Raw genomic sequence first — 13,914 nt, 5'->3', positions numbered from 1 at the left:
CAAATGAAGTACATCAGTATATATATATATATATATATATATATATATATATATATATATATATTTGAATTTACAAAAGCAAAAAATATGTTTATATATATGTGTGTGTGTATGTCCTATGCGTGTATATATGTATGTATGTAAATACATATCATATGCATGAATGTCACAGTAGAAGCCAAAAGTGTGCCAAAAGACTTCCATCTTTCAGTGTCCAAGAAAAGTTGCAACTATCATTAAAAGATTAAATTTTGTTATGAAATATTTTTTGTTCTTCCAATATATATATATATATATATATATATATATATATATATATATATATATATATATATGTATGTATGTATGTATGTATATATGTGTGTGTGTGTGTAAAAGATAAGTTTGAGAGGGTGATGGAAGTTGTATGCAAAAAAAAAAAATTAATGAAAACATAAATAAATGGTAAATGATGAGAAAAGTGGGTTTTTCTCTTTTTAGTGGAAGTGTAGGGGAAGGTGTGAAGGTAGGAGAAGGAAATGAAAAAGAATAAATAAGTCTTGGAGTAAAAAGTCATGTTGGAAATATGGTAGTATTGGAGTGAATGCTTTGAAAGTCTTACTGCAGATGTTTGTAGGGCTGAATGCCAAATAGAATCTTTCTTCACAGAGAAAGAAATTAGATCACAGATTAAGTGATAATATTTTTCCCTCAACAAGGTAAATTAGAGTTATACATCAGACATAAAAAAAAAACAAAAAAACCCAACAACATTAGAGCAGGGGTGGGGGGAAGGGAGGGAGCAGTGACTGGGCCATGATCAACAGAACGCAAAGACAGAGGGATGGATGTTAGAGGGACATAATAAAATAGAACATGGGAAGACATGACCAATAGAACAAATATGGAGGGGTGGACATGATCAGGTACAAGAAAATTATAATAATTTCTATTAATAATAATAACAGTAATAATAATAATAATAAGACATGGAGGCTTGGGAGAAACATGGACATATCATGATAAAATAGAACATTAGGGACATGATCGGTTAAGATTAGTTTTTTCTTTTCTGGAATTTTAGGGGAGTTTTGGTTGCTTTTTGTCTTTTTTTTTTGCGGAGTGAGGGTATTTTGTTGTTGTTGTTGTTAAGTGTCCATCTAGTTTAGCTACCTGACATAATTAGGTCTAGTAATGTGGGTTGTCGTGGTAGCATTAGTCACCAATTATCACACTTAATTAAAGCTCATTCTTACATCCATGCATTTTAATGTGCGACTATGTGCTGCTACATGTATATATGTATGCATTCATATATATAAATACATATATAAATGTAATATATATGTATAAAACACGCATACATATATGTATATATATACACACATGCATATATATATATTTCCATGCATACATACATACATATTTCCTCTTTTTTTAAATTGTCTCACACATTAATATAACTATTTTTTTTAGTTCTTATTTTCAAACCAATATTTTGCTGTCTCTCATATCAAACCTTCACCATCTCTTCTACTTTCACCAGAAATGTCTCTCAGACAAACAATGTTTATATTTCCTTTGTATCAAGTCACTTTTTTTGTGGGGGAAGTGGAATTTTAAGATATTTTTCATTTCATTTTACATGTGCATATATATAATATATATATATACACATGTGTGTGAGTGTGTGTGTATAAATTATAATCATCATTGATGATGATGTGCATGTGTTTGTATTTATGTGTGTGAGCCTGTATGCTTTCTTTTGTATATTCTCTATAATAATTCATTATTTTTTTTTTAAAGAATTTTTTTTTGTTAATTAGGTGGTTAAGGAGGGGTTGCGAAGGGTGGGTGAGCAATGCATTTGATTTGTTGAGCAAGGAGACTCAAGTTATCCACCTGGCCTTGTATCAGGAATCTATCTGTTGTATACAGAACAATGTTGGCCCACAATCTAGACAAACAGACAGACAATAAAGGCTCAGGTGAACGGTCATGCTGTAGTTCCCTCCACAGCTTGCTGGACAAAGATAGCTTATATATATATATATATATATATATATATATATATTTATATATATTATATATGTATTTATATATATATATATGTATATATATTTGTTTCCGTCAAATATCCTTGGTGTCCTCCATAGGCACGGGATTTTTTTTTTTTCAACAGAATATACATTTAATACATAAAACGTAAAAGATTGCAATTGATGTGAATGTGCGTGCATGTTTGCCTGTATGTGTAGTTGTGTGTGCATCTGTGTAAATGACTGCAAACGTATGCATGTATGTGTATGTGTGTGTGTGTGTGTGTGTGTGTGTGTATGTGTGTGTGTGTGTGTGTATTCGCTTGTTTGTTTGTGTCAATTTGTTTTTTGTTGTGCACACAGACACATCCAGTATTCATGTATGTTGCATACCTAGGAGACAGCTGGTGACCACCACAATAGTTGTATGGTGATCACTACAATATGATGACCAGCACATTAACAGTGCAGGGATCACAATATTGTCAGCAATGGTGGTCACCATACTAACAGCTGGTGACCACCTCAATGACAACAGCTGATATTTTTGCATTTTGTTCTTTTTTCTTTTTTTTCTGTTTTTTTTTTTTAATTCTTTTCAGCAAGGATCTAAAAGTGACTTTTTTCTTTTAATTTTTTTAACTACCAAATAATGTTTTATTTTATTTACATTCTAGATTTACAGGACAAACACAGTGCCATCACCGTTGCTTGGGGGAAGGCTGAAATAGAAGAGAACAAAACAAAAAACGCTGTAGTAAACTCGAGACAATTGCGAGCATGTCGGAAAAAAAAAGTAATAACAACAACAGTAACAACAATGTATTTGGTTAGAGAGTGTAAATAGCTTTTATGCTTGGTTAGAGGGTAGTAACTGTTATAATTGTATTCTCACAGAGTACAGTAGTTAAAAAGTAAGAATAACTGTTATATTTGGTTAAAAAGCAATGATAATTCTTATAAATGTTCTCCTGTACAGTACAACAATTAGAGAATAACTATAACTGTTATTTTGAGATTCATGTTGAGTGCAGTAGAGAGTAACTAAAACATGTGGAGGTGCAATGGCCCAGTGGTTAGGGTAGCGGACTCACGGTTGTAGGATTGCGGTTTCGATTCCCAGACCGGACGTTGTGAATGTTTATTGAGTGAAAACACCTAAAGCTCCACGAGGCTCCGGTGGGGATGGGGAACCTTGCTGTACTCTTTCACCACAACTTTCTCTCACTCTCTCTTTCCGTTTCTTTTGTACCTGTACTTCAAAGGGGCTAGCCTTGTCACACTATGTTAAGGGTACGCATGTCTGTGGAGTGCTCAGCCACTTGCACGTTGATTTCATGAGCAGGCTGTTCCGTCGATCAGATCAACTGGAACCCTTGTTGTCATAACCTACAAGGTACCATGAACTACAACATTAGTAGAGGTACTTCAATGTTTCCACACTCAATTCATTGGAATCAAAAGACTTAGACAGTGTCACTCTCTACTAAATCAAACAAGACCTTTCTCACCTTAATTCTCATAATTGCAATATTTCTAAAGTAATGCAAATAATATCCTGCTCTACCACTCACCACACAAAAGACTGTCTACAGAAAGCATGGCCTCAGTAGAATCTTTGAGGAGGTCAGGAATTTCAGCCTTTTGACATTTTCTTGAATAAAAAGTATGTGAATTTTATGTATAACCTTTTATCTTTTCCTTGTTTCAGGCATTAGTCTGTGGCCATACTGGGGCACTGTCTTTAAGAATTTTTAGTTGAATGAATCGATCCCAGGACTTATTTTTTTAAAGCCTGGTACTTATCCTTTCAGTCTCTTTTGCTGAGCCACTAAGTTATGGGAATATAAACACACCAACACCAGTTCTTAAGCAGTGATGGAGACAGACATAGACACACACGACAGGCCTCTAACAGTTTCTGTCTACCAAATCCACTCACAAGACTTTGGCCATCTTGAGGCCATAGTAAAAGACACTTACTCAAGGTGCTATACAGTCAGACTGAACCGGGAACCATGTAGTTGGGAAGCAGGCTTCTTACCACACAGCCACGCCTGCACTATTTCACATTTCAATATGGGGTCATCTCAACAAATAAACCATGACATCTCATGCCAGCAATGTCCTTGCAGACCATTATATCAGCTAGTCAAGTATTAAAGGACACATGACCACTACACAAGATGGTCAAGTGTTTAGGAATACTTAGCTTTAACATTAATTGGTCAAATTATTTGGTTATTTTCCTCTCTGATTTAAAAGAATTCCAGTAACCAAGACAAAGTGATAATGTTTTGAACTTTGAGATAAAATTTACAAATTGATGCATCTCTACTTTGTCGTATGAGTTCAATATTGCGCAAACTTAAAAAAGGACAACCTCAAAGATGTAGCCAGATCACAGATGTAGCTGAGAACTGTTGCTATAGTAACACTCAAGCACAAAATGGTGTTGTGATAGTTAAGTTATTTATTAGTGTTGTTAGTTAAACAGTGTTATGTAGAGAAGTAAAGATTATTTTTAGCTCAAATAAGAAACTTGGAAAGGAAGGGAGGTAAATATGTACATACTCTGTTAAAGTGGCCTGCTCTCCTCATTAGGAGAGTGGGTAGTTTTGGTCTGCTCATTATCGGGGAAGAAAATACTTGGTTCTGTATTTCGCCTCTTGATTTTATTCTTACTTTTCTTTAACATTGTGGCCTAAATTTGAAACATAACAGAACTTCCATGTTAGTAATGTCAGAATTAAGATTACAACTGGCACAAACATTTCAGAAAACAATAATTAGAAAAGTAAAAGTCAACATTCAGATAAATATATACTTGTAAAATCTAACATTTCATTTTCCGAGCTGAGATTCGAAACTGAATCTAAGGATTCTTGCTCAGCTGATCCATCAATGGCCGAATAGGTGCAAAAGAAATTTCTTTGTCCTGTCAAAAAGTGATGGATGGATTTCCATTCACCCTTCAACCTGAGCTGTGTCACTGAAGGTTCAACTGGACAGCAGGCAACCTACATATGTAGAAATTACTCCTTTGGTATGTCTGCTCTTCTTGCTAGGATGACCATTATAAATACAGCCAGACACACGACAGATAAACAGATGGCTAGCAACAGGCAAACAGTCAAGAGAGAGCTAGATGGCAGGCCATGAGGAAGCAGTGGCCAACGACACAACACAGTAGCAGAACACAAACAGACAAGACAGAAAGACAACACGGCCCAACCAAATGACCAATGCACATAGACACAAAACATGCCCTGTACTACTTCATCACATTGACACAATATTTCCCCTGCTGTTTTTTTTTACTTTGCCAACTTGAAACAGTTGGTAATTTCATTGATATTGTAAAGCAAGCTTTGTGTATCTAACACATAAATGCAAGTGTTGATCAAATAAGTTATTTAGACTACATTCTGATGCTTTCTTCATTGTTTTATTTTGATGTTGTTCAATACACCTATCTTCATCTGCTACATAAACAACACCTTTTGCTACACATCCTGCTACATATTTAATCATATCCATATGTAATTAGTCTTAAAATGATGTTAAGTTTCAGGATTAGTTTGGTATATTTTTTTTCTTTTGCTAGCAACTTGGAATGAAGATTAAACTGACAAATTCAGATGATGATGTTCAAGTCTACATTTTAAGAAATGTGTGTGTGTGTGGTGCGGGGGAAGTAAGCATATTTGATGTAATTAAAAAAAAAAAAGACATCTACAAACATACAACACATATATCAACCAACACTGTCTTTGATACTATTCTCAAACTCCAGATATAAGACATGTAAGGTGTGTCTGTAATCACAGCTATTGTCAAGAGATCAATGACTGAAGCACACCTGGGAAGATTTCTACCCAAGACAAGCAACTGGTCGGTTGGTACACCCCCTTTGTCCAACTGCAAGGTAACAGGAAATCTATCACTTCATTACTATAGATTGACTGATAAAGAAAACACTAACAGATATATTCAATGTTAGCTTCAACAACAGCTGGTTATAGGCTACCTTACCTATAAAAAGCCAGTGACCAACCCTGCTCTTCCAGCATATTTCATTATTGCATACTATAGTAGTTGAGAGGATCATTTTCAATATAAAAAATTCTGCCTTATCTATAGACTGCTTTTTTTGGATGAATGCATTAATTTTCATGTCAAAAGTAAACCAAAGTAAAAAAAAAGAAGCAATGGATCAAAGATGAGACATTTGGAATATGTGCTGCAGATATACAAAATCAAAAAAGATCTTATGTAGTTGGCAGCTGCTAATGAGCTATAGAACAATGCTTAGTTCAACAGCCACCAGTGTCCCACATTATTATTAAACTGGACAACAACACCTATCAAGTTGGCATGGTTCTTTAAATGTACACCAATCTTAAGGTGTTGGTATATCAAAAAATTGCAAGAATATGTACAAGGACATCATTTCAGTGTTTGGAATTCACTTGATATGCTGAGACAGACAAAAAAGTCAAACGATTCCAAGTGTTGGTAGATATATTGGTGACTTTTAGAGCCCAGCATAATGGATCATGATGACAAATACTTGGAACAGGATGACCCATTTTGTCTCTGCCTCAGATCACTCATTGCTCTGGGATACAACATCTCAAGGACTGAAACTCACTCCTCAAGTGCTTCAAAAAGAGCCAAGTGATGTAAGTACACATTACTACTAAAAACTATGTATTTTTTTGAGTTTCTCTCCTGATCAATATATCAGGGTTTTCATCAATACTATTGAAGTAAAGATAGTTGAGGTGACAGATGACATGATTGCTATGTCATAACTATATCAGTGAATCGGTGTGGCAGTCATTGAGCACATAGAAAACTGGTGGCTCCCATTTCTTTTTCTATAACAGTCATCATCATTGTTTAGTGTCCACTTTTTTCAAGCTTGCATGAATCAGACAGAATTTGTTGAGCAGATTTTCTATGGTTGAATGCCCTTCTTGCCAACAAACATTTATTGCCATGGAAGACAGGAAATGAACAACATCACTTGCATGATGGTTTCCACCTGCCAAATCCACTCACAAGGCTTCAATTGGCTCAGGGCTATAGCAGAAGACATTTGCCTAAGGTACTATGTAATGGAATTGAACCCATGACCACATAGTTGGAAAGCAAGCTTCTTAATCACACAGCATATATATAAATATTAAAAAATATGCAGAGTAAATGAATAATTGTGTTCTCTCTGAAATGGCTGTCACTGCAGAATTTTTATTTTTGAAAAAAAAATGGTAAAATGAAATAAGAAATATGTATTGTTTAAGACAAAGACAAATGAGAAAAATTAAGTTAAGTTGACACTATAAAGTGTTTTGTTCAAGCATTAATGAGGCGTAAGATAATTAACTTGACAGACACAATTAGTGAATTCATTAATAAGCTACTAAATACACAGTATTTAGAGTGAAAGGGAACAGTATTAAGACAGTTTTATTTCCCTTGGGTAATAATTCCTATGTACAGCATACAATACATCACCCTTAATTACCTAAATTTATGTCATTGGCTCATTTGAATTATTTCCCTCAGCTCAATTTATCTTTAATTAGGCAACTTATACCAGCCAAAAATTATTCCTAAATCTTTTTCTATGAAAGAAAATCTGTCAACCGACCAGGCAGGCAGGCAGGCTTCATAAACCAACTATACTAACACTGACTTTGTAGGTGCAGGCATAGCTGTGTGATGTTGGGTTCAGTCCCATTGTACAGCAGCCTTGGGCAAGTGTTTTCTATTTCAACTTGAACTCATCAATGCCTTGTGAAAGAATTTGGCAAATGAAAACAATGTGGAAGCCCATCACTCACACACACAGCTTGATAACTGGTGTTGGTTTATGTCTCTGTAACATATCAGTTTGGCAAAAAAAGATTGATAGAATAAATAGCAGACTTAAACTAAGTTAATTTGTTTGAAAAAATCCTCTCAAGGCGGTGCCCCAACAAGGCTGCAGCCCAATGACTCAAACAGGTTAAAGAAGATCAAAGATTTTGTTTGAGAGATGTTGAAAGATGCTAACAATTAACTTTTTGCTTTTCTTCTCCAACAATGAAGGAAATTTCAATTTAGGAAATTTCACGTGGATTTCAATACAAAACCCTTTATCTATCTTTAAATGAAATAACTAATAATGGAGGGAAGTAGCAATCCAGGGCTGTGGATTGGCAGAACTGTGAAATCATTCGATGAGATGCTTTGCAGTAGTCGTTCTGGTGCTGACAGCAACACCTAGAATGGCACTGGTATCAAGCTATATCATTACAAAGTAACAGCAGCAACATCCAAGATGTTGGGGCTGTATGCTCTCATGGGTCTCACCTGAGCCTTGTAAACTGTCAGCAATGGATAAGGAGTGAAATATTTCTAACCCTGAAGGGAAGGCCCAGTCTTTAAGATGCAGTCCTAGCTATACTGAGGATGTGCTTTTGCGAGGAAAGATCCTTTGTGATAGTGAAACCCAGCGTTTGGAGAGATTGCGAGGGCTCATGTTTAGTGAGGAGAGATGTGCGTGTCTTACATACATACACAAAGACCTTACCCAGGCTTGCACATACAGACAATTATATGGTTAACCCTGAGAAATAAAGGGCCCTTAGATATGAGAAAGAGTACCGAAATAAGAAAAACAAAAGTGTAAAGTATGAAAGATTTCAATAAAGATTATTTGTATTTCCTTTAACAACATCACTTCTCTTTTGTTTTTTAATGGTTGAGTCAGGAAGAATGGACATTGTCCATGTTTTTTGCAAGTTCTCCAAAGGCAGTGAGCTTGTTATTCTTGATGTTTCTTTTTAAAACTGTTGCCAGTCAACATCTGCAAGAAAGCTTTATGCAGGTAGAAGATTTCGGAAAGTTGATGTTCTGGGGAGAACGGATTGACATAATGGTCTGTGTGGGGCCAAAAGGACTAGAGATACTGGAGGTGACAAGAAACAGAAAAATAAGTGGGTGCCTGAGTGATGGACCAGCCAGAAAAGAGGAACAGAGGCTATTATAGTAGTGACAGAAAAAACAGAGAGAGAAGACAATGTGGCAGTAGGCCATTAACTGGAACATGTCTGTTAGAGCTTGAATACCACTTAGTTGAATAGCCCGTGTTAGCATGTGGCCCTGAATATGTGTGTGAATAGCAATGGCATTGTGCCACTCATGGGAGATGTACTCTATTATGAGCCTCACTTGAACCTTGTAGAGTGTCAGTAGCTGTTGGAGGTTGAAATATTTTCTGGCTGTGAAGACACAGGTGAGTCTTTGGTACGCAGTTCTTGCTATGCTAAAGTTGTACTTTCACCAAATGGATCCTTGATGATAGTGTCTCCAATTATTTGGAATAATGGTGAGGGCTTGAGTTCAGTGAGGGCATGATGCAATGATATAAATAATGCTTTCTTTGCTGTTATGAGACTCAAGGCTACACACTCGTCACAAAGTGTCAACCTTCTGGAATTCTCTTCCTGCATATATTTTCCTTGTCAGATATGAGCTTTAAAAAAAAAAAGTCCATGGGGAACAATAACCTTGTTGATCTTTATGATCTTGGAGTACAGAATTCCTTCTTCCTGACCAAACTATTGCAAAAAGGAAAAACAGCAACAACCCAAAAGCATGCAGAACACCCATGAATTACACAGAGGTTACTTTCATGCATCACAGCCTGTAGGTACAAACTGACCATACAATTTATGGCCAGATTTTCTAGTGATTTCTTGGCAAGAATCTCCTTAGCCATGACTCTTCAATTGAAAGCTATATGTAGCAACTGTATCTTTCTGTTGGTGAATGAGTCCAGGTTGCTGTTCATTGCAGGATACTTTTGAGGCCTCCCTGGATGGAGGTAGCATAAGTCTAATTAATTAGAAGGAAGTTAATTACCTTGAGTGCTGAGCGTAAGACCATAACTTGGCCAGCAGGTTGAATCCAAGGTTCCCCATCTACCTGTACAGGTAGATCTGTTAAAAGTGTAATTCTTAACTGAAATAGAAAGAATTCTGAATCATCAAACTAGAAAATGGTTTGTTTTTATTGTATTTTGATGTCTTTTTTGGTGTGTGAGAGAGAGAGAGAGAGAGAGAGTGAGAGAGAGAGATTGATTATGTATGCATATGTGGGTTATGGTGAGTTTAACATCCAGATAATGAGTAAGTAAAAGGAAAAAAATATATATATATATAAATATAAATATATATATATATATATATATATATAGATAGATAGATAGATAGATAGATATATGTATATATATGAATGTGTGTGCGTGTGTAAGAGAGAAGGCTGCTGTTATGGATAGTCTGCATAAAGAATTGTAGACTGCTCAAAATGAATGGAACATGTGGATGAAGAATCTACCACCTTGCACTCCATACACCCAACCATCATCTTTTCTATTCTGACACTTGACGTTTCTTCTCTCCTCCCCCCCCCCACACCCTCTCTGCCATTGCCATCATACACTGGTTTCCTTCACTCACAAAACTTAATTTCTCCTATCATTATTATCTGTCATTCACCTTTCTGTTCACACTGCACAGAGTGAACAGACACAGCAGAGCATATAATTGTGAGGACGACATTTTTGTCTTACACAAGACAACCTCACAAGTATTGGTGCTTAAAAAGGAAGGCATCCAAAACTCTCTGTAAATTAGAGAGGAAAAGCATCCTGCCATAGAAGAAATGAGATCAGCTTTCACTTCTTCTGACTCAGTCTTCCTTGGTCTTTCTGTATATATGTAGTAGCCATTCAGACCCAAATTTCCCTTACTGGGCATTGATCAGCCTTAGGCAATAACAGAAGACATATTCCCAAGATAACACACACTGAGATTGACCCTGAAACTATATGGTTGTAAAACAAGCTTCTTAACCATTCAGGCATGCCTGCACTTTTATATATACGTTGTGTCGGTGGCATATAAAAAGCACCATCTGAATGTGGCTGATGCCAGTACCCTCTGACTGGCTCCCATGCCAGTGGCACATAAGAAGCACCCACTACACTCTCGGAATGGTTGGCATTAGGAAGGGCATCCAGCTGTAGAAGCGTTACCTGATTAGATTGGAGCTTGGTGCAGCTGCTGGTTCTCCAGACCTCAGTCAAACCATCCAACCCATGCCAGTGTGGAAAACAGATGTTAAACAATATATATATATATATATACACATATCATCATCATCGTTGCCATCATTTAATGTTTGCTTTCCATGCTGGCATGGGTTGGATGGTTTGACTGGGGACTGGCAAGCAAGGAAGCTGCACCAGGCTCCAATCTGATTTGGCAAGGTTTCTACAGCTGAATATCCTTCCTAATGCCAACCACTCTGAGAGTGTAGTGGGTGCTTTTTACATGCCACCAGCATGGGTGCCAGTTAGGTGGCATTGGTCACACTTGAATGGTGTTTTTTACGTGCCACTGACACAGGTGCCAGACTAGTGGCACTGGCCATGCTCAAATGGTGCTTTTTACATGCCACTGGCATGGGTGCCAGTCTGGTGGCACTGGCATTAGCCACAACTACGATTTCACTTGGTTCAATAGGTCTTCACAAACACAGCATATCGCCTGGCGATTGAAGGGTGCTTTTAAATGGGCCAGTTATGTGACAGTGACATTGGCCACGACTATGATCTTACTTGGCTTGCTGGGTCTTCTTAAGTACAGCATATCTCTAAAGGTCGGTCACTTGTCATTGCCTTTGTGAAGCCCCACATTTAAAGATTGTGCTTCACCACCTCATCCCATGTATTCCTGGGTCTACCTCTTCCACAGGTTCCCTCCTCTGTTAGCGTGTGACACTTCTTCACACAGCTGTCTTTATCCATACACATCACATGACCATTCCAGCACAGTCATCTCTTTTGTACACTATATCTGATGCTTCATATGTCCAACTTTTCTCTCAGGGCGCTTACACTCTGTCATGTATGCACACTGATATTACACATCCAGCAGAGCATACTAGCTTCATTTTTTTCAAGTCAACATGTCCTCAGCAGTCACAGCCCATGTTTCACTGCTGTGTAGCATGATTTTTCTCGTACAGGCACCAGTCTACCTTTCACTCTGACTGAGAGGCCCTTTGTTACCAGCAGAGGAGGAGCTCTCTGAATTTTGCCCAGGCTATTCTTATTCTAGCAGCTATTCTCTCATCTACCCCAACTACTGACTTGGTCACCTATGTAGTGGAAGCTATCAACTACTTCTAGTTTTTCCCTCTGGAATGTGATGGAATCTGTTTTCTGTACATTTTCAGTGTTTATTGCCCCTGAGCATTTGCCACACACTAAATCTATCTCCCCAGTTAACCATCCTTTGATATTGCTGCACCTCTTATGTGTCTAAGGCTTACACTGAGTACATCTTATGGAGTTTGTACAGATTGAGCACAGCCATCTACCTGAAGGGATTTGTGATTTATTCTGCTTCCTACTTACTAAAACTTTGGTTTTTGCTAGGTTAACTCTCAGGCCCTTTGACTCTAGACCTTGCTTCCACACCTGAAACTTCTTCTCTAGTTCTGGTAGTGACTCAGCTATTAGAGTAAGGTCATCAGCATACAGGAGCTCCCAGGGGTAGCCTGTCTTGAATTCCTGTTATTACCTGGAGGACTATGATGAACAAGAGGGGGCTGAGGACTGATCTTTGGTGAACCCCAATTTCTATCAGGAATTCTTCGCTATACTTGTTTCCAACCCTTACCTTACTGACAGTATCTCTGTACATGGCTTGTGAAGCTCTCACCAACCATTCATCTAGCCCTAGTTTCCTCATTGACCACCAAATAAGGGAATGGGGAACCCTGTCTAAGACTTTCTTCAGGTCAACAAAAGCCAAGGACAGAGATTTATCTTTGGCTAGGAACTTCTTCTGCAGCTATCTTACCAGAAATATAGCATCAGTGGTGCTTCTCTCTGGTACAAACCCAAACTGCATCTCATCTAAACTAACTCTCTCCCTAATTAGTTGGGCTATGACCCTCTCTGACTTTCATCACCTGATCTATAACTTGATACCTCTGTAATTATTTCTATCTAATGCATCACCTTTACCTCTGTAGCAGTTGACTATGGTGCTGCTACACCAGTCATTGGGTATGACTCCTTCGTATATCACCTGTTTAACCATATGTGTGACTAGACTATAGCCCACATCATGAGATATTTTAAGCGTCTCAGCAGTGATTCCTGATGGGCCGGGGGCTTTCCCTGTCTTCATACTCTTAATTGCTTTATCTACTAAAGTACTGTCAATTTGAATAGCTGGTCTCTCTGTTGGGTCAACATTTGGCAGACTCTCTTTCTCCCATTCATTCTCTTGATTTAGCAACCTTTGATAGTGGCATCTCCAAGTCTCTCTCTTTGCAGCATCATTAAATGCAAGTGAGCCATCATCCATGTGGACACATTTCTCTCCCATGACATCGCAATTCTCTCTCACACCCGGTCTTGCAATTTGAAACATTTCAAGTCTCTGGTCATAATGATGCAGAACATTGGCAAATTTTTTCTTATCTGCTTCCCCTGTGGTTAAGTAAACCTGTCTCCTAGCTTCCCTTCTGGCGTTCTGATACAGTACCCTGCTACCACCACACTTCCAGTCCTTCCATGCTTGTTTCTTTTTCCTAATGGTCCTGTCAACTACATTGTTCCACCACCATGTTACGTTAGGTCAAGAGGGGACTTTGCACCAGCCACAGTAACCCTCAACAGATTGTCCCATAGGAACGTCTATTTGTCTTCCACATTATGTAATGCTATATCCTCCTCTTTTTCATCAAAAACTTCAAGTAATACGTCTCTAAATCTCTGTCCATGCTGGTTGTCTTCTGGGCAACCATTTAGCCCTTATCC

General features: G+C 37.6%; 1 protein-coding gene across 4 annotated transcripts in view; it reads right to left on the bottom strand.

Moving 5' to 3' along the window:
• Positions 1–13,914, bottom strand: part of LOC115215592 (diacylglycerol kinase theta) — a 250,869-nt gene that overhangs the window by 22,399 nt on the left and 214,556 nt on the right. For 3 of the 4 annotated variants that reach the window (XM_029784808.2, XM_029784809.2, XM_036505854.1), the window contains 3 exons: positions 9,939–10,037; positions 4,596–4,725; positions 1,420–2,743 (listed from right to left, as the gene is read on the bottom strand). In XM_029784808.2, coding sequence (XP_029640668.1) covers positions 4,600–4,725; positions 9,939–10,037 — 225 coding nt within the window. In that variant the 3' untranslated portion in view covers positions 1,420–2,743; positions 4,596–4,599. Of the gene's footprint in view, positions 1–1,419; positions 2,744–4,595; positions 4,726–9,938; positions 10,038–13,914 lie in introns of those variants that run through there. The other variant, XM_036505853.1, reaches the window with a different exon arrangement.

This window comes from Octopus sinensis, linkage group LG9 (genome assembly GCF_006345805.1).
Source record: "Octopus sinensis linkage group LG9, ASM634580v1, whole genome shotgun sequence".
Taxonomy (NCBI): domain Eukaryota; kingdom Metazoa; phylum Mollusca; class Cephalopoda; order Octopoda; family Octopodidae; genus Octopus; species Octopus sinensis.
The sequence above is the reverse complement of the archived record's forward strand: the minus strand, read 5'-3'. Positions and strand labels throughout refer to the sequence as shown.